Source organism: Cheilinus undulatus, linkage group 18, assembly GCF_018320785.1.
Source record: "Cheilinus undulatus linkage group 18, ASM1832078v1, whole genome shotgun sequence".
Taxonomy (NCBI): domain Eukaryota; kingdom Metazoa; phylum Chordata; class Actinopteri; order Labriformes; family Labridae; genus Cheilinus; species Cheilinus undulatus.
In genome coordinates, this window is record NC_054882.1 from 8,632,832 (window position 1) to 8,656,759 (window position 23,928).

Sequence of the window (23,928 nt, forward strand, 5' to 3'; positions counted from 1 at the left end):
ATACAGAATAACATCCATGGAACCAGCTACAGAAAATTATGCGGAATAAAACTTAAGAAGGTTCATATTCAACATAAAACATCACACCTCTCTCATAAAATATCAGGAGGGATGTTTGTTTTCTGTTTTTTTTTTTTTTTTAAGATTTATTTTAGGGCCTTTTCATGCCTTTAATTGATAGAGTAAGGACAGTGGATAGACTCAGAGACAGGGAAGAGAGTGGGGAGAGACATGCGGCAAAGGCCCACAGGCCGGACTTGAACCCGAGCCGGCCGCGTATATGGGTAGCGCCTTAAACCACTCAACCATCTGTGCTCCCAGGAGGGATGTTTTACAATGATTCTCTCTCTGTGTGATTTTCTGCACACTTGTGCATTTTTAAAAGTGCAAGAAAATTCAATTTAAAAAAAAAAGTATTTAGCAGACAATACACCTCTATTCACTGAAAATAACTTCTGAAATTCATGAAGTTAAACCCTGTCATGACTGGGCGATTGCAGGTGAAACTGTCCCTCCTTTAAAGGTCACAAACACACGACTCCAGACGTCTGACAGTCTCACAGTTTTCCTGCACAGTCCGTCCACAAAACACCTCAACATGCTGCTTTAACTGAGGAGGGGTTCTGCTTTTAGGTAGATCTTTCGAGCTGAGCTCTCACTTCACCTAACTCCTGCAGATACTAAACTGAAGTATCTAGGAGAGTGACACGCCTTCTTCATCAGACTTTGCATCTTTGTCTATTATGTCAGATTTTATCAATTAATCTGTATTTATTTGCATTACGCCATCATACCAAAAAATATTTTTAGACACTTAAAGAGGAAAGGTTTAAATTTATCATAAAGACCCAGTATTAATCACCATGAGCTCAGCAGTAAGCAGTCATTAGCATTGTTTCAGTGGCAAGGGAAATCTTCCCTTTAACTGGCAGAAACCTCATCCATCTGCCAAAGCTGTGCTGGGGTTTGAAAGTGGTAAGGAAAGAAGCAGGTAGAGATTCATCTGCTCATGTCAGATAGTGAGGTTTTTATAGACATAGAAGGTTAAGCTGATAAGTTGACAGTTCATCTATCTCCAGCAACTAGTCTGATGACAAACTGAAGTTATTTTCTAGAGTTTAATGCAAAAAATTGACACCATCAGCACCTTAATTCTGATGTTTTACTGTTGTTCTTCATCTTATGGGATAGAAACATGTTTCTTGTGGTTAGAGAGGTTGTGCAGTAACGTCAGTCTTCTGTTTATCCTTTTCTGTTATTTATGTTGTGTTTTTATTTATCGTGTGCAACATGGATAATGCAATGTGGTTTTTTGTTTCACTTTTTATTGATGTTTCTCTTTTTGTATTGCTGCTCACTGTGCACAGCCCCCACAGACAAATTTCCACAAGAGAATAACCGAGTGTTACTAAGCAGATCATAAAAGCTTGAATGCATTTAGATTCTTAAATGGTAGTTAGGAAAAAAAAAACTCATTTTTATTTCTGACTTTGGAAAGAAGCATTATGGTGTTTTGTAACCGTTTTCTGCCATGCTGTAAAGAGACAGGTGCTTGATCATGAAAATTGTCACTAGTTGCCATCATTGATCAAAAACACCCGTTAAAAGAAGCTAAATAAACATGTTTCAGCTAACCTTTTCAAATAAACAACAGTGATTTATGATTATGTTTATATAAAGCAGGCTATGCTTCAGCAGCTGCAAAAATAATTTGTTATTATCAAATAAATGCCTTAATATATTTTCAAACTACATGTTTATTCAAGACAAATCCCTCCTAGGCGCTGTGTGCTCAGTACTTCAAACAGCACAGTCCACAGCTTGATGGATTCACTCGTTTATACACAAAATTAGTCAGCAGTTAATTTGCATTTCAAGACACACACGGACAAGGACTGAGGAGGTGAAGCGCAATTATTAGCGTGGAAAAAGCATTAGGATTTCAGTATAACCCCCTTATACAGCCGTGAAATCACCTTGATAACACCTTGAATATCTAAAGTTTCTACGCGAGCCCTTTCTCTCAACTTTCACTGCACATGACCTAAACATGTGTTTCGATTCACTTTACTAAAATGGGGAATAAATGTGTTTACTTCCTTTTTTAAGCATCAAAAGAGATGCATGTCTGTGCTTAAATCACCACATTAGTAATAATGAATCTAAAGTTACTCTGGTGGCAATGACATACCAAATAATGCCTTAGCTGTTCCTACACCGTAAACTTGATAATCCTGTCATTTAATAGGATGACATAACGCTGTGTAACTTATAGACCGTGCTTCTACACGCTCCCGCTTTCTGCAGACGAGGCATCTTTTCCAAAAAGCAGGTCACACTCCTCTCTGGCAGCAGCTGTGTGACACACATGTAGTCTGGAGGCTCGCATAGTAGGTGATAAATACTTGTTTATTTTTGTCCCCTGTACAGTTTGAGGCTTAACAGCTCCAACAAACGTCTTTATTTTAAAGTCTTTAGAGCGCTAGCAGTGCTTCTGAAATCCTAAAAGCATAGAGAGAACGTCACAGTGATGACCTGTGTTGACCTGACACAAAAGGGAAATGTTTTTTTACTGTATTGACGGTGACTACAGGCGTGATGTAAATGTTGAGGGCTCACTAAGTTCAAGTGTCAAGAAGCTGTCTGACCTAGTTTTTAGTGCCAGGATTAAATGTCAAGCCCGTCGCCTTGACAGTCTGCTGCCTTATTTAAGACCAGGCAATGACAAATTACAGCTGAATGATCTAATATCAATTTAACACATCCTAAAATTCCTTGTGCTTTAATTAAGGGAAAGAGATTTGTGTATATTTGTGTCAAATGTTACACATGCATGTGGTTTATTTATTATTAATGGTGGATTTTATCATAATGACTCAACACTCTAAGCCTTAGCTTAATATCTTACATCTATTTCTAATGTTTTTCTTTTCTTCTTGAATTTTCTGTATTTCTTTGTGATATTTTTTTGCAAAAGAACTGCAACAACTGAATTTTTTAAGTTTAACTCGGGGACACATTATATGTTTCTGATTTAGACCTTTTTGTGTAGATACAGTTAACCTAAACTATGATGAGCATTGGTATTAAAGACGCAGCCTTTGAGGAAGTCCTTCTAGATGGGAAAAAAGGGTTTGTACTGTCTGTCTGTGTCACAATTTTTACTGTTTTTACTTCTTTTCTTTGGCTGTTGGTTCGTTGCTTCTAGGGGAAAGCAAAACAATACAAGCACACTTTAATACCTGCAGCTACAAAACTTCACTATAAAACTAGCCTACTTGAACTATGGTAGGATATTCATTATTTTAAAGTGGGTTCAGTGAAGGTCTTTATCAGGGCCTTATTTAATCAGACATGTTTTTTAAAATTTTAATGTTATTTTTTAAATTATTTTTTGTCTGCATGTATCTAATAATATAATAATAATAAAAAAAATAATAATAATAATAAAATAATAATAATAATGCAATTATTTTTTATGTTTCTAATCTTATATTTTTTTCGATAAATACAAGCAATAAGTCATTCTATATTATGACCTATACAATATTAGATAGAATATACTAGGGCAAAAGGATTTAAAACAAATGTCTAATTGTGATTATTTTGGCTCAGATTGCAAATTTGATATCAAATGCTTTATTGAAAGGATGATCATTTCTATGTCAACCAATGGTTAAATAAGAAAAACACAATATTAGTAAATAAGGCGGGAATTTTCATTTTTTAAAAATGACCAATGCAAACTGAATGTTTACATAATGTGCATAAATTCTCTACTGCAATACAAGTTTTAAACTGGTATTTTGACATATTAAAGTTAAAAATTCTCACAGCTTTTGTGATTTGTAAATTGCAGCAGGCCAGATTGAAATTTAAACTAATTTGCAATTAATTGCCCAGCCCTATTAGGTACCATCTTTTTTGCCATATTGAATTTGCACTCCTGCAAACATGACAACTGAGCCCCGAGTTCAAGATCACTGGTGAGAATTAAAGACCTACAGCCTTTGATTAAGAACGCCACATCTGCAGGTCACCTGTTGTCTTTTGACTCAGGAGTCTGTTCAATCCAATCTCAACCCCGCTCAGCAAGGTTTTTTCACTTAACAGAATACAAAACTGACTTTTTTAACTGTAGGATCAGACCTGATGTGGGAGAAAACATGTTAAAAAGTGGCACAACCTCAGCCCGCATGTATCCCTGCACACTAAAGGAAGTGTAGATTTTCTGCATTTGTCATCATGATGGCAGGTTTCCAAGTGTTTCATGGGCAGTGTTATGGGCACAGTCAACTTTTTAGACTAAACAAGAGGTATTAAAATTATATACACCTGATGTGTTTATACTGCAACTACATGTGTATATACTGGTGCGAATAAAGACATTAAAGAGATATTTTTGTCAATGTATAGAATCTGACCCGTGAAATGAAGAGGAAGTAAAATACAGGACAACTCTGACAGTTTCTTTGTGCTATAGTCACATCTAATGTTAAACTGAAGAAGGGTTTTTAAAGATATATTTTATTGAAGCAGGACATCTATGTGATGTATTAACTCTCTGATACTGTCTTATCTTCAGGAACCTTAAATAGAACAGCACTGTCAAATGTCTGCAAATATCCAGCACTTTATTCATCAAGTTAAAACCAGTGAGAGCTAGTTTGAATAGATGGAGCAACTACAGCAGATCTCAAGGTATGGCTTCCCTTCAACCTTTCTCAAAGTGTCAATAATAAATCAATCAATTTTATAGAGTACTAAAACAGTATAAAGGGACTTTCAGATTTACTGCTTCTATCAGTGTTGGATGTGACTGCACAGAAGTAACAGAGTCATAAAAGTCAGTATGAAGTTTTAAACCTGCATCAAAAGAATGAAGAATGTCGTGTACGAAGGTGAAGTTACTCATGTATATCAGTTCTGAGTATGCATCCTGCAACTCTGTGGTTTAAGTTCAGCAGCTCTCTCTTTAACTTCTTTAACACTTAGTGGCCCCTTTGACTCCTTCGTGCAGGTGGTGAAACTCTGAAGTCTTGTGTATAACGACAACAACGCTAATTCAATAACAGGATGTGAATCACGCTTTCCCTGGGACAAAGAAAAATAACTGTTGCATTTAATGACAGATGGAAAAACGACATCAGCTTTGAGTTTTGTGTTTAAGCTTCCGTCAATTCTCTGTCTCAACACTTCCATCTTTATTCCTGAGAAATAGAAAATTATAATTTTACTAGTGTGAGTCTACTGATAAAAAACTGATGCACATGGAAATAATGATTTATTTTCTTTTATAGTAACCTTTTTATATTTCATTCCGATGCATTTCTGAGTGTTTTAAATGTTCATATAATATATTGTACTAATTTATACAGTAGGTTTGGTATCTTGTGTATTGTATGTTTTGTTTTTTTAGTCCTGTATTTGCAGGATAAAAATTTTCAGCAGAAAACTATATTTGTTATCTAAATGACCCACTGTCTTAGGTCTGGAATTTTTCCTGTGAATGGAGAGTTTCTTGTTCAGACAGGATTTTGTGCACGTGTTGTACACAGGAGCTATTTCACTCTGATCAACCTGCTCAGACATGTTTGGTTCCTGAAAATGTTTAATTAACTGTCAATCTAATGTGGGAAATTCTGGGGTGCACTGGATTAAAAGTCAAATATCTGGATTTGGTGGGTTACACTTTAGAGTTACTGTAGGGACTAAACTTTAACCTTACACTGAAAGCTCTGGTAGAAACTTCTACATTTCCTTTTTTAGAATTTTGGGCACTCTTCTATGTTTTTTCTTACCTTGCTGCACTCGACCTGCTCCTCTCCCTTCCACAGGTCCTGTTCATAGTAGTACAGCCCGTCGTTGATGGCTTTAGCCAGGTCAGCGGTGATCTTTGCGCGGGACTCGTGGTTTCCCGTCCTGTCTCCACCGGGATGTTTCCGTAGGTAGGGGGGCGTCTGGGTGACGATCAGGATTTTATTGACGTCCTGGTCGTCCAGCTCGTAGTCAGAGTCGTCCTCATCTGACCAGTCGGTAAACTTGTTTTTTCTGGGTGCCATCTGCTCCATTTCTTCATCGAACATGAAGTCCAGCTCTTCCTGGTCAGGCTCGGCCTGAGGAGGAGTCTGGTGGCTGCGTGGAGACGCCTCAGTGCGCTCCTGGAGGACACGATCAACATCAACATTCATCAAACATTTAATCCAAGGGACACATCAGAACAGATAAGTTTACAGGATAAAATAATAACTTAGAGGGTGTATCATTTGGTAGAAACTGTTAGACATTTCAGAAATTCCCCAAATCATATAGAAGCTCAGAAAATATAAGTTTGCAACGAATGCTAAGGACATGATAATGAAGTTTTCAGAAAAACAATCAAGTTTTTGTTACAGTGAAAACAAAATGTCATTTATAGTTAAATAAATAAAGAGCAAATATTTAGACTACATGAGAAAGCTTGGGTATGGTAGTCAAAATAAGATGAGAAGAGGGCAGAGGAAAATCAAGTGAGAGCAGAAAGTACTCAACTGCAGAGAGGAGGTCAGGCTGAGGTGGGGAGGGAGGAGTAGAGCTGACAACACACACATCATCAGACTCATGCTGAAAGGTGGGAGGGAGATGGAGGGAGGAAGTAATGGACAGATGGATGAAGGGGATAATAGAGGGCATAAGGACAAGGAAAATGTGAGGCACAAAACCAAGGGATGAAAGAAGGGATGAAACAATGAAAATATGAGACATCTGCTTAGATTTCCAGTACCTTTGCTTTGCCAGAGGGCTGTCGGTGGCGTTTCTCCACCTGGATCCAAGCGTCGGGGTCAAGTTGTGGCGCAGGGGCATCTTTGGGGGCGTCTGTAGCCGGGAGTGACTCCTGGCTGGATGAGGAGGGATCAGCAGAGTCCTGGGGCTCAGCAGAGTCAGAGGGAGTCTTCTCCACAGGCGAGGAAACTGAAAGGCCAAACACATCAAACTCAGACAGACTTCAACACGGCTTAAAAATCACTTGTCACACTGTCAGCTCTCATTGAGCCACAGAAGAGCTTTGGACTGAAGTCTTAACCCTGCGTCTGATCCTTAAACTTGACCCCAAATCTGTATAAATAATGGGTTAAACTGTAGATGTTTCATTGCATTTTTTAATATCATCCTAAGATAAATGTAGTTATAAAATTCTGAAAACCTGGGAAAGTGAAGTTATTTGTGGGGTTTCCATTCAACAGTTTTCATTCCTACCTTAATTTGCACATAAAAACTGACTGGAGACACCAAACATTAATGTGAATCAGATTTAAATTACACATACGATAATGCTGAATGGTACAAACTATTGGAACAGGCTCAAACTTTTTTGATCTCTACAAAGCACAGACATATACAGTTTAATATAATGTACAGGACATAATATACACCTGCAAGGCTCCATAAATTTAAAAACACTGCCTCACCTGCCTGCCAAAAATGTAAAACAACAAACGCAGATCTGATGCATATGTTGTGGTCATGTCCACTTAACATAAAGTTTTGGAATTATGTGATCAAAACTACTTCAGTGATTATTGAAAAAAGCATACCAACAGATCCTAAGTTGTGGATCCTCTGAGATTTTAAGTCCCTAAATATGACTGACCCTGTCAAGTACTTTGTTTTACTTGCCAGTACAGCAGGTAAAAAGTGTATTCTGACAAAGTGGAAATCTGACTTCCCTCCTTCACAAAGACATTAGCTTAATGAATTAACATCATATTGCACTCCAGGGAAGATTCTCTACAGCGTCAGGAGAAGACCCACAATGTTTGGGGAGCCTTCATTGATGCTCTACCGCAATTAAAATGTGAGGACTGATGCTGAAACACTCTCCCTTTCCTGTTTACTGGATCTGTACCTACAGGTAAATATTTTCAGAACTTCTGTCTGGGGTCTATGTCTTCAGTGGTCCAGATAATCTTAAAAAAAAAAAAAAAATTTAAAATTGGTTTTACACCAACAAGGTTGAGTTATAGCCTAAAACAGCCTGGCACAGCTGGAATCTGTAATCCAATGTAACGGTGCATTTGTTGGAAACTATTTCTGGCTGTAGAAAAATCCACATTTAGTGCTCCAGTTAGTTTCAGGGGCACATATCTAAAATATATAAGGCTTCAGGCACACACAGTACTCACAACAAGCAGGATAAATTCATTGTTTTGTTTGATATTTTTCTGGGATTGTCTGACAGTGAGAAAACTACAAAATACCACCAATCACCTGCCTCAATCTTCACCTTGTGGTCTTAAAGAAGAAGCAGTGGCATCTGTGGCATACTAACCAGAGCCTGTGGAGCTGAGGGACTGACGGGGAACAAACTCGGGACAGTTGATGAGCTGTGAGAAGTCGGTCCGAGGAGAACCAATGATGGGAGGGGTTGGGATCGGCCACCGTTCAGGTTCAGATTTACAGCGAACTTTATCGTCCACCAGCTCCACCTCTTTGCTGCTCTTCAGAGCCTGGAGAAGGAGGGTTTGAATAAAACAATAAAAAATAAAAAATTCAGTTGTAGAGTGTAGGCAGATTTGTAAACTTTCAGCTGTTTTTTAACTTAACTTTTGTCTCATAACCCTTTGTTTCAGATGATCTGAGTTTTGAAGCTTTTGAAGGCAACATACCATAAATTCTCCCAGGACCTGGACTGGTCGCCAGTCAATCACAGGGCTGAAATACCTACAGCCAATTTAGAGTCACCAATTAACCTAACGAGCATGCCTTTGGTGGTGGGAGGAAGCCGGAATACCTGGAGAGAACCCACGCATGAACGGGGAGAACATGCAAACTCTGCACAGAAAGGCCCTGACCGCAAAGCAAACCAGGAACCTTTTTGCTATAAGTGAACAGCGCTAACCCCTGCACCACCATGCAGAGGTGCTTGTATCCAAAATAGGTTAAGAAGTTTAAAGCAGATACTCAACTAATCCTGGCCTTAAACCAGAGGACTTCTCGAAGACTCTTAAGAGACTCCAAAAGGACTGACATCTGAGACCCTCTCACATATCTAAAGACAATTTGCCTGCAAGCCACTGAGTTTTTAGTCTCAGACTAAGATTTTGCAAAGACTGGTGATCACTAACAACAAGACTAGAAGATGACTCCTTTTGAGATTATTTCAGATCATGCATCTGGTGGAAATTCACAACAACACTTTTTGAGCAGAGAACAAGATGTAGAAGGAGATGGAGATTGCATTTGAGTTAACCTCTCTCATAATCTGCTGTTTTTAAATCATTTACACCGAGTAGAAACGAAAGGAAAGTTAAACACCAAAGCAACTTTGGATGTCACTGTAACAACCGAGGAACTATCCCGGAAACACTTCAGAATAAATGCACTGTATGAAAACACGAGTTGCCTCACCACAGAAACAAACTACTCAGGCTTTTACTTTGAAAATCCCAGTGGAGGTTTACCGTACCTGTCATGTCAGCCTGGAATGAACTGAATGACATTGCACAAAAACACATGTGCAGAGATCTGACTGTAGCTCTGGGCAGAAAAGTTTTTCAATCTCTCAAGTTCTGAGCGGAAATTCAGCAGCTCTAGACTGATCTTCGCTCACGTTCATATTTTTAAGGATGAAGTAAATTAATGTGGTTACACACAACATCGGCTCCCAATAGTCATAGATGACAATATCAAACACATTTGATATTATTGTAACACCAAGATGGAAGAAAGACTGCCTTAAAATGGCTAAAACTGAGTCTTGTGACCACCTCACACCTAACGACTTAGACAACGGGAGTAAGCTGCGACTTTAGCAAGACTCCCATGATTTTACTCTGACTTTGGAATTTTGTCTGCAACTTTGAACCTGGAGGAAAAGTCGTTAGGTGTAAGGCCATCTTAAATCTACCAGCTATCTTCCGATTTTTGAGTATGAGGATAAAGGGAATCTGCAATCTAACAAAGTATAACAGAATATGACGTCTAATGTTTGTTTCTCTTTAATTATAATGCATGGGGCTTTATGCAGATATCACACAGGACAGGGGAAGACTAACAGGAATTATGGGGAAAGAGGCAGAGTGACATGCACCAATTAACCATGGAGTCAGGATTCAAACCTGTCCCCAGTGTATCAAGGACTGCAGCCTCTATAAATGCATGCCTGCTATAGCAACTGAGCTAGACAGGCGCCTTTCATTGAGCTCATTAAAGGTGTGATGTTACCTCCATGATGAGGTTGATGTCTGTGGTGAGAGCCTGCACTCTGTGGAAGCTGGCGATGAGGGAGATGGGGAGGAAGCCCTGTGCATCCATTTTTCTCCTCAGGAAGAAGTCTCTCTCCAGGTTGTGGAGGCTGAAGTAGTACTCACTGGAACAGACAAAATGAAGCTTTAATGCACATTCACACTTTCAAATTTAGTTTAATTAATCATTACACATGATTAAGTGCATCCTGTTTTATAACAAACATCAACATGGAACTGTTTACCTGCAAATAGTATTTAATTTTCTCAATTTAATTTTATATGTCATTCTTAAATATTTGAACTATCTTCCGTATCAGTCATTTGTTTTAAATATGCATATCCACACTAATTTAAAATGTCAGTTTGCTGATCATAAAGAATGCAACTAAGCATGTTTACATACTTTAAACAGTTTTATGTAGGGATTTTTGCCTTTATTACAACTGAGCTGGGATCAGGGTAACATAAACCAGACTAGTATTCAATTAAATGGTGCTACCAACTGAGTCCGACTCAGGACACTGAGACTAAATCCTGGGGAAAAATGTCTATTCACAATAGAAGCTTCAATAAAAATCTTTCGCATGGCGTTTTTGAATAAACAAAAAGAAAACCATTTATAATGCTTCTTTAATCCACAATAGCCGAAGAATCTCCTTACTGGAGCATCAAATACCAAATCCGAAGAGGGAAAAGCTCTCTGTCCCCACTTGTCACACCACTTAAAGTCACCACAACACAAAAACACACACAAACACAAGCACACAAGCAACACAGACACACACGTCTGTGCATGAAGCTCAGCCTGCAGGCGGTGTGGAGTCGCTGTTTCATGTAGAGCAACGCCGGCTGAGTGAGCAGCCTGAATAATGCTGAGGGAGACGAGAGAGGAGAAGACAAGAATGTCCTCCTCCTCTCGCCTTCCACCACTCTCTCCCCCCTCACCCTCCCCCCATTACTTTTTTTTTTTTTACATTTCCTCACTCAGGCCTGCATACAATAATTCATCCCCTGTCCCCTCCGAGGCACCCAGTCTATATTTAGGAGTCCACCTCACCCTCCACTATTCTGAGTCTGCTGCTGAAACCAGGCCAAAGCTGTCAGTGAGACGCAGAGGGAATGCTGCCCCCTGCAGGACACTCTGAACCCAGGGGAGCTTCACTGACCACACAACCTGTTTACTGCTTATCCCACAGTTCACACCTGTAATCTGCACAAACACAACCTTCACATGTTTGACTGTGCAGGAGCTGGTGGTTAAAACATAACTTTGGCTTTTTATCACCTTGACCTTTTCTGACATGTTTTTCCCATCAAACTGATAAAGTGTTGAGGTGAAAATGTTTTCACCTGCTTTACAACAAAGCTAATAAGGTCTAGAATTAACTGTAGTCCAACAGAGCCCCTATTATTTATTTCATATCAAACTCAGATTTTAATTTAGCATGCTTTTTACCATCTTAATGAATTTAAAAGTATTATTTCAAAATAAAAGCAAACAATATTAATGATTTTTTTGCATTTGGAAACATGTTAAGGGTTAACTTATCACTATGTGCCCAATCTGAGGATATTTTAACACATTTTGAGTGTAATAATATATTTCTTGATAGCTGATTGATCTTATACTGCAATATCTTTTGTGTTATAGTCTTTTTGTGTATTTTTTTATTTCAAAAGGTTCTAAATTCTGTTTTAAGCCCAGTTTAAAAAATATTCAGTAGTGTGATTTAAATCTGAATATCACACCCAAGTTGCTTTTGACTCTTCTAGGTGTCTGATGTCCAACCTCACCTAAGAGTTTGGGGTGCTTTCAGGGGGTTATTGTCATTTTCCAGCCTCTTTGTTCTTCCTCTTTCTGCATCTTTTTCAGACACATCATATACCTATCAACTCTGGAGTTTTTATCAGAGGCATTTTGTTTATACTGACATCTAGGATTTGGTCACGTCCATTTCATGTCTTCAATACTCTCAGTGTTGTAAATGCATTGCTTTTAATTCTGTAAAACGCTTTAAACTGCTGTTTCTACAAATGATGTTCTTGTTAAAATCTAAATTTGAGAAGGAAACATCATTTAAAGTTAGTTTGACGCGGTTAAAGATGGTTTTATTGAAAATATTTCTCTAGAGTTCAAAGTTGGTCTCCAAAACTTAAAGTCTGAAGGCTTCAATGACAAATAAACTGCTAAAATCTGCCTGCTACAAACCTTTTAAGCAGCAAACCTCTGTATGATTTAAACAAGTGATAAACTGACATGTTTAAAAGTTCCAGATATAACACCTTTTGTTTTATCCCAAGTCCTGAACCGGTGTTGTTCTTCTCTCTGGGGTTATTAGTTCACCTTCAATCATCATGTTTAATTATGTTCTAATTACCTTCCTAATTTCCAAATATAGAATATATGTAAACCAACCTCTCCCTACCTGCAAATATGACCATTTCCTCCACCCTCAAACAAACACTTAGCAGAGATATTTTCTATTTACTTTTGTTTTTTCCAATCACATGTATGAATTTTTGAACCTCCCAATCAAGACGAGTACATGAATACATTATTAATGTATTTACAGCATTGTAATCCTTCTTGAGCAAAAGTTTTTTTTTTTTTTTTTTTTAATTAAATGTAGAAAAGTGTTGAACTCATTCTCTGAGGCAATGCTTTCTAAAGAGTGGGCCGGGGAACACTGGTGGGCTCCAGAGCTGCCATAGGTGGACCACAAGAGGTAATTTACAAAAACTTAAAACCATAGAGGAAAAAAAAAAAAAAAATCAAACCATGTTTTAAATGATCATTGAGTACCTAATTGTTTGTTCTGATTTATTATTTGAAGTCTAAGAAGTAACAAAACACAGTCAGAATTTTTAACTTGTCAGAATTTGTTTGTCTGATGTATAGAATCGGTGTCACAGTTTGACTGGTGTCAGATAAACTGGTGACACTGTGTCAACTGTTCTGTCCCACTTGCCTCCTGAATTCCAGAATTTACTTCTGAGACATAAAAGTTACTTGGGAAAAGTTTGCTGGGCCACAAAGTATATTTACGGAGACAGAAATGAGAAAAAATAAATTAAGTGACTGCTAGATGCCTAATTAAAACAAAATAAAAGCACTGGCTCATCAATTCTACTTTGTGATCCCACAGAAACTTTCTGATTAATTTCAATGTATCTGAAAGCAAAGGACTTGCACTGAAATTCCCTGTTTATTAGACTAAAATATTATAAATAAAAGTAGGGTCTCATCTTATGGTTATTCAAGTGTTTTGGTTGGACCCAGAAGATTTTCAGGTCTCATACTGAGCCGCAGCGTACTGAAGTTTGGAAAAGGCTGCTCTAAGGCTACCAGGATGGACTAGTCCATTTTAACACCTTTCTCTCTAATGTATAAAAGTTGTCTTTTTCAAATATTGCACAACTTTATTTTATATCCATGTAGCAACATAAACTTATTTTGATATTGATTAATCAGATTTTGCGATGACTCTGATGAGGGCTGCTGTATTCTTCATGCAATGAGAATTAAGTATCTATGCTATGTAAATCGCTCAGTCTGATAAAAATCACTGTTTTCATGTTTTTATGAACTCACGGGCCACCGAGGGCTATAGCCAGTTTAAAACTAAGAAATCTACCTGTAATTGTCATTGATTTGGGACTTAAATGGGATTGCTGCACACTTTTTTAAATCAAATTCAAGACTTTTTAGGCCATAAAGACTCAAATAAACAATGATGATTCAATATTTTCACATTGTAAAATCTTTCTTTTATGGCTTTCATGTGGGAATTAACAGATCAAGGATTAAAAGCTTTTTAGAATATGGTATCATCTGTCTCATAATCAACTTGGACTCACTCTCTTCTACTCTTTGTGGCTGGTGGATGCTTAAGCAACTATGTGCTCCTGTAGTATATATAAATAAAAAAATGAAAAAATGTAAAAAAAAAACAAAAAACAAAAAAAAAAAAAGGATGAATTAAAACAGTTCTGAAGTCGCCAAAGTTTTAATGTCTGTCTCATTCTGTGTGATGTCCAAACTCAGCACGTTGTAAGACAATTTATGACCATAGTTTTTCACAAAAATCCACTATAACACTTTTCAAGATTTCAGGAGCCCTGGTATTGACCTTTCATTTATTTCTGAGTTAGAAAAATGTTTTCCAGAGATTATACTTTGAAATCAATTTTTTTCTTACAGTCAAAAACTAAAAGATAACTTTTTTTAAAAGGCCAAAACGGGCTGTTTTCTATGCTAGAAAATCACAGAAACCAACCTACAGAACAAAAATAAAGAGGCCTTGATAGTGCAATACAAAACTCTGTAACTGTGTGTGTGCTAGTAATTTAATGCTGTTTTCCTGACTGCTTTATTTTCTTCCCTCATACCTCTGAAAATAAAATCTGCTTAGCTTCATTCAGAGTCAAACACAGCTTTAGTGCCACTGCTGTAACTACTGATTTCTAAGAAGGATTTTAGTTCATGTATTCATATATTTATACATGTATTCTGTGCACCTTTGTACACCTTTTCTGTAGGCTCTTTGTTTTTGTCTGAATTTCCCAGTCAAAGTTTGAATTCATGGATAAATCAAACTATACCAAATGAATTACTCACATTTGCCGTTTGATGTACTCTTTAAGAAGCTTTTCGTCCACTGTGTACATCTGGACTTTGCTGCCGTCGTCGTAGTAGTAAACCATATTGGTGCCAAACTCGGATGGGACCTGAATGGAGCCGTCTGACGACTGAGAGTCCCGGAAGCTCTGAGAGTATTCATAACGGCCTGAAACATGGGTAGAAAGCAATGAGAACAATTATGAGAAATGTTGTCTTTCTTGGTTTTAAACCTTGTTGTTAAGCCTGCAAAAATACTCGAAACTTTGTGCAGAGCAAAGATATTACGCATAATATAATCAAAGAGGGACTACCAACAGATTTTGAAAATATAATATGAAATAATCAAAATCAGAATTAATTTTATTGGCCAAATATGTGGGCAAATGCAGAGCATCATTCGTGCAAAGAAAACCAAATTCTCCAGCAAACTTAAAACAAGGACTTGTTGAATATTAAGGTAGCACAAACACGAAACTACAGGAAAGACAAAAACTAGTGCTACATTTCACACATGCAAAGGCTGAGGATGGAAAAACTGAGGAAAAATGTTGTGAAACTAAAACTGTACCTCGTCCACGACCTCTCCCGCGACCACGACCTTTCCCCCGGCCTCGTATTCCTCCACGAATGCTCCCGCTGTCACTCCGGACGCTGGAAGTATCGTCTCCAAAGTCCCGTGGCTCTCTTCTCCAACCTAGAACAACAAATGTTAGGCATTATAAAACTGGAGCATTTTTAGAGCTTATGACATTCTTTCTATCAGTTAATTATTTATGACATAAATTAGATCAGGAGACATCTAGAGTTAGGTCAGCCACAAACTGAAATGGAAGTTTTTATCTTTTCATATTTTATTTCTCCATCCTGCGAAATTCCCCAGAACACATTTTAATATAACTTGGAAAACCCCTGTGATTCATCATCTTTAGTCCATCTTTAACCCCTGAGTAATAGTATTAAGCTGTAAATAATCCTTTTATTTTGTTATTCAACTGCTACTATGGAAGGATAATTGGCTTTTCAATGAAACCCCCACAGCATATCTTCCCTCTTAGTTTTCATTAGAAGTCATTTTATCTTAGAAATTAAGTCAGCTTCTCAGAAATTAATACCAAAGCTAAAAAAATTAAACCCTGGGTGGGGAATAAAGGCACACTCCTCCTATTTTAATTCACTTTTGTTGGCAAAATGACAAAAAATCTTTCAATGAATGTAGACAGAGACAAAATCCTCTTTCCATCCTAAGGTCAGTAGCTGTATTAAACTTAATCATGACAAGAGGGACCAAACTGCATTAATCAATTACTTAATACCTACCTTTTCATATCAATAATCTACTCTCCTTCCTTTTTAATTGTAATTTAGCCTTTTGGACCTTTACAGACATTTCAGTCTGAGTGCATGCTTGCTGCATGATTGCTGCCGCACATGTCAGCTCCCAGTCTCTCTTTGCCAAGTCTTCCCTAAAAAAAAACTCCCTACAAGTGACTTGATTCAAGTTATAACTGAGCCAGAAAAAACACAGAATAAAAGCATTCAAACAAAGTTTCTAGACAGGTGTGCCAAGCTGGGCTTTTACTTTGAAAAACCCAAACTAAACTGTAAGTGTAATTGGCTGTTAATCTAATATTTTACTAACGTAGACATAGGCATACATATCTGCTAAAACAAGGAAAATACAACTCTCTAGCTATTGTTTTCCTGTCTAATTTTGATGAGAGCAGTGCAGCTGGTGGTAAAACAGGGAAAACTTCAGTTCTCGAGATTCTTGGCATGAGGCACGGTGCCCAAGCAGGCTGAAAGCCCCGACTTTTTAACATGCACTCTGAAAATAAAATCAGGCTGTCACGCAGCCATCATGTGGCCAACACACACTCAGTCTGAATCAGCTGCTTATATCTCCTTCCCTTTCATTTATTACCTCATTACAGTTTATTTCTCTGTCTTTATGTTACTTCATGGCATGTTAACTCTCAGCCAGTAAGCCGTACATGCTACCTATTTAGCTTTAAGTTGATTATTTTAGATCTAATATGTTAAAAATTATCAGAAGTTGCAGCCTTGTAGCCCATTTCTACTTATGATGCCCTGCCTCAAACCACCTAATGAAGGTATAGTAAAAAAAAATGTTGCCTATTAATTAATGGTATCAAAATTTTCAATACATGAATACTTTCGTGATGCCATGTGTTTTTAAACAACACAATGTGTCTTATTTTAGTGATCAACAGAATCAAAAACTACTGGTGCCTAAAGAAAAATACAGTCATTTCATGAGGCAGGTGTGAAAGAAATGAATCTTCCAAAAACCGCTCGCAAACCTCTGTGCACTGTCAAAACTCCACAAATACCTTGGCATCATTTTGGCATCAAAAAGTTGGTGCAATTTAAATGATGTGCAGGACTTTCCTTGCAGTTTTTTGTAACTAAAAACAAGAGACTAGCCACACTGGGTGCCAAGAACTGCCTTTTTATGTTGTGGTATTGAAACAGGTGTTGATCGCATCAAAGTTTGAAATTGTGGTATCATGACAACCATACAATAAACATATTTTGTAAATAAAAACCATGTGGGAGCTCTTGTAATGTTCAATCATTAACATTAACACACAGATACATAGATAGTTACATTTGTTCAAAAGACTCACACAAGTGATCACTGAAACAAAGACATGCCATGCTTTCATTCCATACTGTGCACCAGCTGTAGGAAAAAGCTTGCAGACTCTAGAAAGGCAGATGGTTGCAGGGAAAGTTTTGAGCAAACATGCAGAGGGCAAACAGAGAAGCCAAAGCAGCAGGTGAAGAAGAAAAAAATCAGGGACTAAAGTATTGAATAAAAACTTACTCCTGCTGCTATCATGTGCCCTGTTATTATGGAGTGTGTGATTGGGCGACGTGGGGTCGGGCGAGTCGCTGGTGGGATCTGTATCCGAGCGTGTCGAGCCCCCGCCGGGCGTCTTGTCGCTGGTGTCCCGGGCCACTTCCTCCAGCGGCAGGGAAACCCACTTACGTTTGTTACCTATCGATGATTACACACCGGAAACAAAGCTGAAGAGTTTTGTTCCAACAAGGAAAATAAGTCCACTCTGTCAGAAATGAAATAAACTGTGCCTCTATGCTCAGATCCACACTTGCTAAACTTATCGCTCCAAATATCTAAATCTTTTTCCTGACCTTTCAGAAATATTTGGTAAATCGGGATTCAGCCTGACTTATTCTAAGGTAACCAAATTTTAAGAGGTTTTTAGCACATTTAGGAAAAGAAATACTCAGATAAGAAGCAATGGACGGCTCTCCATGTGACAGAAGAAACTAAGACAATGAGGCTAAATATTTAACAGTCAAAGACATGCTGTTTCAAGATGCAGCTCGAACCCTGAATGATTAGTGGACAGGCAAGCTTACTTTTTAGGCTGAAAAGAGCAGGAACTAGCACACGGGCCGAGTTATGACATGTTTCCAACCCTGCATCTCTGTACTGTGCCTTGAAATGTAAAACCCATGGTGTATTAGTGTAAAATCTCAGAGACTCCCTATCTATGATTGTAATTATAAAGAAATATCATGTATCACATTCTTTTAGGGGGATTTCAAACCAGTTAGTTATTTGTAAATTGTTCTTGTATGTTTATAGTGGAAGGAAGCATTAATAGATGCGCTTTGGGAACTTTTTTCTGTCTTATAGGTATTGAATTAGTGCAACTGGATTGTTTAAAGACTGAAAACAAGAATGAATGCTTTCCAATATGGCTGGGAAATTAAGAGAAACTGCAATTTTCAAATTGCAAAAGGTGCAATATTTCTTTGACCAGCAATTTGTGTCAAAATACCAGTTTTAATCTTTTTTTTTGCAGCAGAGATGTTATGCATGTCATATGACATGTCATGCAATCATTCAAGTGCCATTTTTTTTTAAAAGGTTTACAAAAAATCCTACCTTCTACATTTTTGTATTTTTCTTATTAAACATAAAGATACAGTAATTCATACCCAATTTGCAATATGAGTCAAAATCATCTGAATTAGACACTTTTAAAGAATTGTTCAGTCCTGTTAAGGCATAAAAGAAAGTTGAGGAATAACTGCATATCAAATCAGAATTGCAATATTGGGGAAAAAATTGCAATTACATTTTTTCCAAAATCGTTCAGCCCTAGTTTCCAGTGTCTAAATCTCCCTGCTAGAACCTGAAAAGTTCACTAATAAACAAGCTATCCCTACTCAGCAATTAAAAAAAAACATTTTCATTCTATTGGTTACAGCCAATAATGTTTCTATGGTTTGGTTTCCGCCACAAACAATAAAAAGCTTACTTTTGCAAGAGTTGGATAAATGAGGAAAAAATTAAGTTTTGCAAATGTTAACGAAACTAGAACTTTTGACTTTAAAGGTTTAGACATGCTTTTGTTTGGCTGATCAAAGCTATTTAAGCTTTGCTTTTTTTGGTAAGTCAACCAACAGCTACCATCATTACTGTGAATAAGTGTTTATCCTTCAAATGTAGTGCAAAATGTGAAATGTGAAGTCACAAGGGTATGAAGCCCTGTTCTGTACTGAGCATATGCTCATTGTGGCCTATACTGTCATGAAACAGAGCATTTAAGGTTGGAGCTGAAGGTCATCAATATTTAGCAACAGCTGATTAAACTGCAGGTACTGCAAAGAAGAAGAGAAAGAAGACATGGGAGGAGATGGAGAGTACCGCTGCTGAATCAAGTGAGAGGAGTGGAGGATTTTTTTGCTCCCATTTGGCTACTGTTAGAGTCATCTATAAGGAAATAAATGTTGGATATTTTTCGATGATTGCATCTAAATTCAACTAGTTGTACCACCATCTGCAGCCATTTATCTCACTCCAGATAACAGGCAATAAGCAGTAAACATTACTCAGAGGCTGACAGTCTGGACCGATCACAAGGCTTGTGCTCTGTGTCTTTCAACGTGTTGGTACATTTTTGAGTAGATGCATGTTAAATTAAGTGTGTAGACCTCTGAGTAGGGTTTAGAGCTAGAAAGACCTACAGCTCAGGCTATGGCATCGCTTCTACACAGAAGCATAAATTAAGCTGAAGATGCAGTCTGTTTAAGGGCTCTGTCAGCAGGAAAAATGATTTAAAACCGTCCTCTTATTTGAATATTTTCATTGCGCTTAGATAAATCCACAACGTGCAGTTTCTGTGCAGCCGTGTAGTTCTGTTAGTGTCCTATGTTTCCTCCACGTGGAGTTCATAATCCTACTGGCCAACTGTACGACGGTTAAGCTCTCATCCAGCAAAGATAGCTGTGAAGTACAGACCCACTGCCTGCCAATCGTGCTGTTCAATTCAGCTGGTCACTTGTTGAGTCTTTTTAATACACCAAGCACTCCACGATGTTAGTTTCTAACGTTATTCTGCCTTAAAATGCACTATTATGACCTAATGAGAGAGAAAAGCTATTACAAAGTGGTATTGCCAGCCTGCTTCTCATTGCTTTATACATCAGTACACTTTCAGTAGAGAAACAGCCATTTAAAAAAAACAATAATATGACTAAGTTTTCAACTGCTTCAGGTGGTGCCCAGTATTTATGCTATTATTGGATTGTATTTAAGAATAATGTAAATTTCTTGTTTGCATGTTTTAATTATATTTGCATGCAACATCTACCAAGGACAACAGGTGGAAATGAGCCAGTGGCCTACAATCTTGCAAATTCACTCCATCTAGCCTTGCACTAGTATTGCTCATAAATATCTTTTCTATTTTAAATAAACCTTTCTGTGATTATTGCATGTGGCAGTGAAAGCTTGTGGTCAGCAGGGTGCGTGTTTTCCAACACTGGTACTGGTTCGACTGGTTTAAAGGATGCAGCCACAATTTAAATGAAAAAAGATAGGAAGTAAAAGTGTGTCTCTTGTGCTTTAAATTATAGTAGTTTATTTTATAGGTTTATTTTAAGTGTCTGCATCTGAAGTTTAGGCATTTTAATCCATTGTTTTTACTATAACTAGTACTACTATCACTACACATGTGTGGCTTTAAAGCGTGACTACTAGTGGTGACCATAAACGTTCTCATTTGAATAGAGATCTATATGCAGAACTACAGTTTTTATTAGTAAAACATGTCCAAATGCATGCTTTCTTATCATCTAAAACCTAGATTAATCCAACATACATTACCATTATCATTATCAGGGAAATAATTCAGGAAAATGTCAGCTAATGTGGAACAAAACTCTTCAATTCTTCTCTGGTTTCATCAGTTTAGTGACTCCTACTTGTCTCCACAAAATTATCGCTGTTATTACTTGTCTAAATATCTTTAAGACTAGGGAAAGTGTAACATAGCTAAGATCATCATGGAACAGCATGCACTGATCTGGACCAATCAGCAGTAAAGAGCTATGATTATTACGGTTATTTACATGCTCGCACTATGCAGCAATCATCAACTTGGAAAAACAACACATTTAACTGGAAAATCCCTTAAAGATTCATATCAAAGTTTGGAGAAGAATAATTTCACTGCTTGGAGAAGAATAATTTCACTGCTCAGAGAAGAAAGATGCATCAATCAAACCAAGTGATTCCTCTTCAGCATGCTTCACCGAGTGAGAAAAACTCACCCTCACCTCCTCTCTTCTTCAGGGCAGCGCTCTTGGCATCCTGTCCTGTCTTGGACTCTCCGTCTTTGGGCAAATCTCCCAGCGGGTCTGGTTGAGCCTCCTGGTTCTCTTTGCTTTCACCGCCATCGTGGCTGCTCTCTGATTTCCTCTCCGGTCGCTCCCTCCTCTTCTCCTTGTCTCTGCGTGAGGAAGGAGGCTTCTTCCCGTTGTTGTTGAGGACATTTTGTTGCTGCTAGAAGATGGAGAGAGAGAATTTTAAGATGCTTTTAGGGTAAGATAAAAAAAAAATATGAGCTTTTTTTGATTCCTTACACCTTTCTCTATTTAAATGTTGGCTGTATAAACTTTTCCTGCACTCTTTGATGCTTTTCAAAATGATATCTTTGGCTCAAGCACTGATTCAAGGTCCAGAACTTTCTTGGAGAAAAAATCCAGTGGGATTAGACTGCAACAAAGTTAATTCTTGTCAGATTTACAGATTAACATACTTACAGATCTCACTTGTAAAATCTGGTTTGGTTAAATAAATTATCTGCAGAACCATGACACAGATTTCCTGCTTCTACTGCAGCAATGAAGGCACAAAAGGAAAACTTTTACAAGACCAAATATTTTGACAACTTCCCCCTGAATGGAGTTTGTTTAATCTATTTGCAACTAGTTCTTACAGTTTTATTTTAAAGGTGACTGAAACTGCTCTGAAATAGCAGTGCCTGCACTTGTGTTGTTTCAAATAAATGTTGAGAAAAAATGAAGGTAAATTCTTTAAAAATTATTGATGTTTTAAGTGCTCCATCTAGTGTGCAGATATCAGAAGGGCTCTTCGGTTACCTGACCAGTTTGTTCAGAAAAAGCAGCAAAAAATAATAAAGAAAACGGCTCCAAGCCATTTTTCATATATGCAACTGTAAACTCTTACAGCATACAATTATCCTAGTTCTTTAACAATGGGGAGTTTTACCATTAAAAAACAGTTGAAAATTGCCTGAAGTCTGGTGCACAAAGGAGCCTCATGGGCAAAAGTGTGCATCTATTATGAGGTATACATAAAATTAACTTTTTTTCTGTGATTAAGAGGAGTATTTAATAAGAAAACATGGCACCCAGAGTGAATACAATAGTATTAAAATAGAGTTTTTATAGTCTTAAAAACTCCCTGAGGAGGATGCCGGCTCCATCACATCTACATAACAAGAAAATTATAGAAAGGCAGTTCAATATATATCTAATGAATCAATATATATCTAATGAATAAAACAGCAGATTTCTGTGTGGTAACAAGTCATAAAAAGAATAAAACAAAATCATCTGTGGCAGAAGAACCGATGTTTCCACTTTAGGCTGCACTTGCCTTGAGACATGTTAACCTATATTCAAACTTGACTTTCAGTCATGTTTTTTCTCAAAGAAAAGGAGAAGAGTGAGTGCTGCTTGCTTACATTTGAGTATATCCTGAGGTTCGTAGGTCTGTGAAGAGAGAGGTTCCAAAATATTTCTTATCACTTGCCATGACTTCTTTCAGGGAAATGTAAAAGGGCCACAGATATTGTACTTTGCCCGGGCTTTCTACTGTCGAACTTTACTCGTCCTTTTTTGGAGAAAATACATGTGCCCCTTTTACTTTACACTATACTGGGGAAGCACTACATGATTTTAAGCCCAAATTTAGGCCAGATTCGACACCTCTGTCATAGGTCAAGGTTCATTAAAAACTATTATCTGTCCAAATAATCCTCGTGTGTGTTGCTCCCACAATATTTTACTACTCCTTGGCTTGTCAGAGCCTGTCTGGCCTCAAACTGTAAATATCAAACATGTCCGATATTTACAATTTGAGGTCAGACTGCCTCTGATGAAATACTGACAACAACCAATGAGAGCAAGCAGACCAGGTAGCATCACTAACTGGATGTTATGTACTTTTACAATCAAAAGCACTACTTTATCTTTACTTTAGCCAGGAATTCACCCAAACTCTTTTCTGATATTTGACTTGTGCTGCAACTTTAACACATGCCAGGAAAGACAGAAGAGGATTTCAACCTTCCTCCTTGTTTGTTTTTCCCCTGAAGTCAAATTTGATCACACAAGTGATCCAAGTAAACTGTAAGTATTATTTCAGAATGTATGTCTTCAAAAGCACTTTATCATGACTTGGTTTTAACCATCAGTGTTTTTTTTTTAATGTTTGGTTTTGATGTATTTTGTCTGATTGTGTCCTGAATTGTGTATCAGTCTTGTTGTTGCTTGTTGATTTTTTCTCTAGGATGCAAAACTCCAGTCTGCACAACAATTCTACCTTTTTGGGTACCAATAAAGAACCTTGAAGTTTCTGTAAGATCATGTGTCTTTATTGTGAGATTGTTACTAAAGATGGCAGGTGTGTGGTTTCAAGCTCTGGCTGACTTATGTAGTGAGTGCACTCAGAGATGTTTAAGTACTTATACTTAAAAAAATAAAAACTATAAA

At 37.5% G+C, this 23,928-nt stretch overlaps 1 protein-coding gene across 6 annotated transcripts in view; it reads right to left on the bottom strand.

Moving 5' to 3' along the window:
• larp1b (La ribonucleoprotein 1B) overlaps positions 1-23,928 on the bottom strand; it is a 54,915-nt gene that overhangs the window by 16,596 nt on the left and 14,391 nt on the right. For 2 of the 6 annotated variants that reach the window (XM_041812537.1, XM_041812536.1), the window contains exons 4-12: positions 21,460-21,691; positions 17,696-17,869; positions 15,416-15,541; positions 14,845-15,013; positions 10,204-10,348; positions 8,309-8,486; positions 6,764-6,951; positions 6,532-6,603; positions 5,802-6,161 (exon numbers count right to left, since the gene is read on the bottom strand). In XM_041812537.1, the coding sequence (XP_041668471.1) occupies positions 5,802-6,161; positions 6,532-6,603; positions 6,764-6,951; positions 8,309-8,486; positions 10,204-10,348; positions 14,845-15,013; positions 15,416-15,541; positions 17,696-17,869; positions 21,460-21,691 (1,644 nt within the window). The remainder of the gene's footprint in view (positions 1-5,801; positions 6,162-6,531; positions 6,604-6,763; positions 6,952-8,308; positions 8,487-10,203; positions 10,349-14,844; positions 15,014-15,415; positions 15,542-17,695; positions 17,870-21,459; positions 21,692-23,928) is intronic. The other 4 variants (XM_041812538.1, XM_041812541.1, XM_041812540.1 and 1 more) reach the window with 4 other exon arrangements.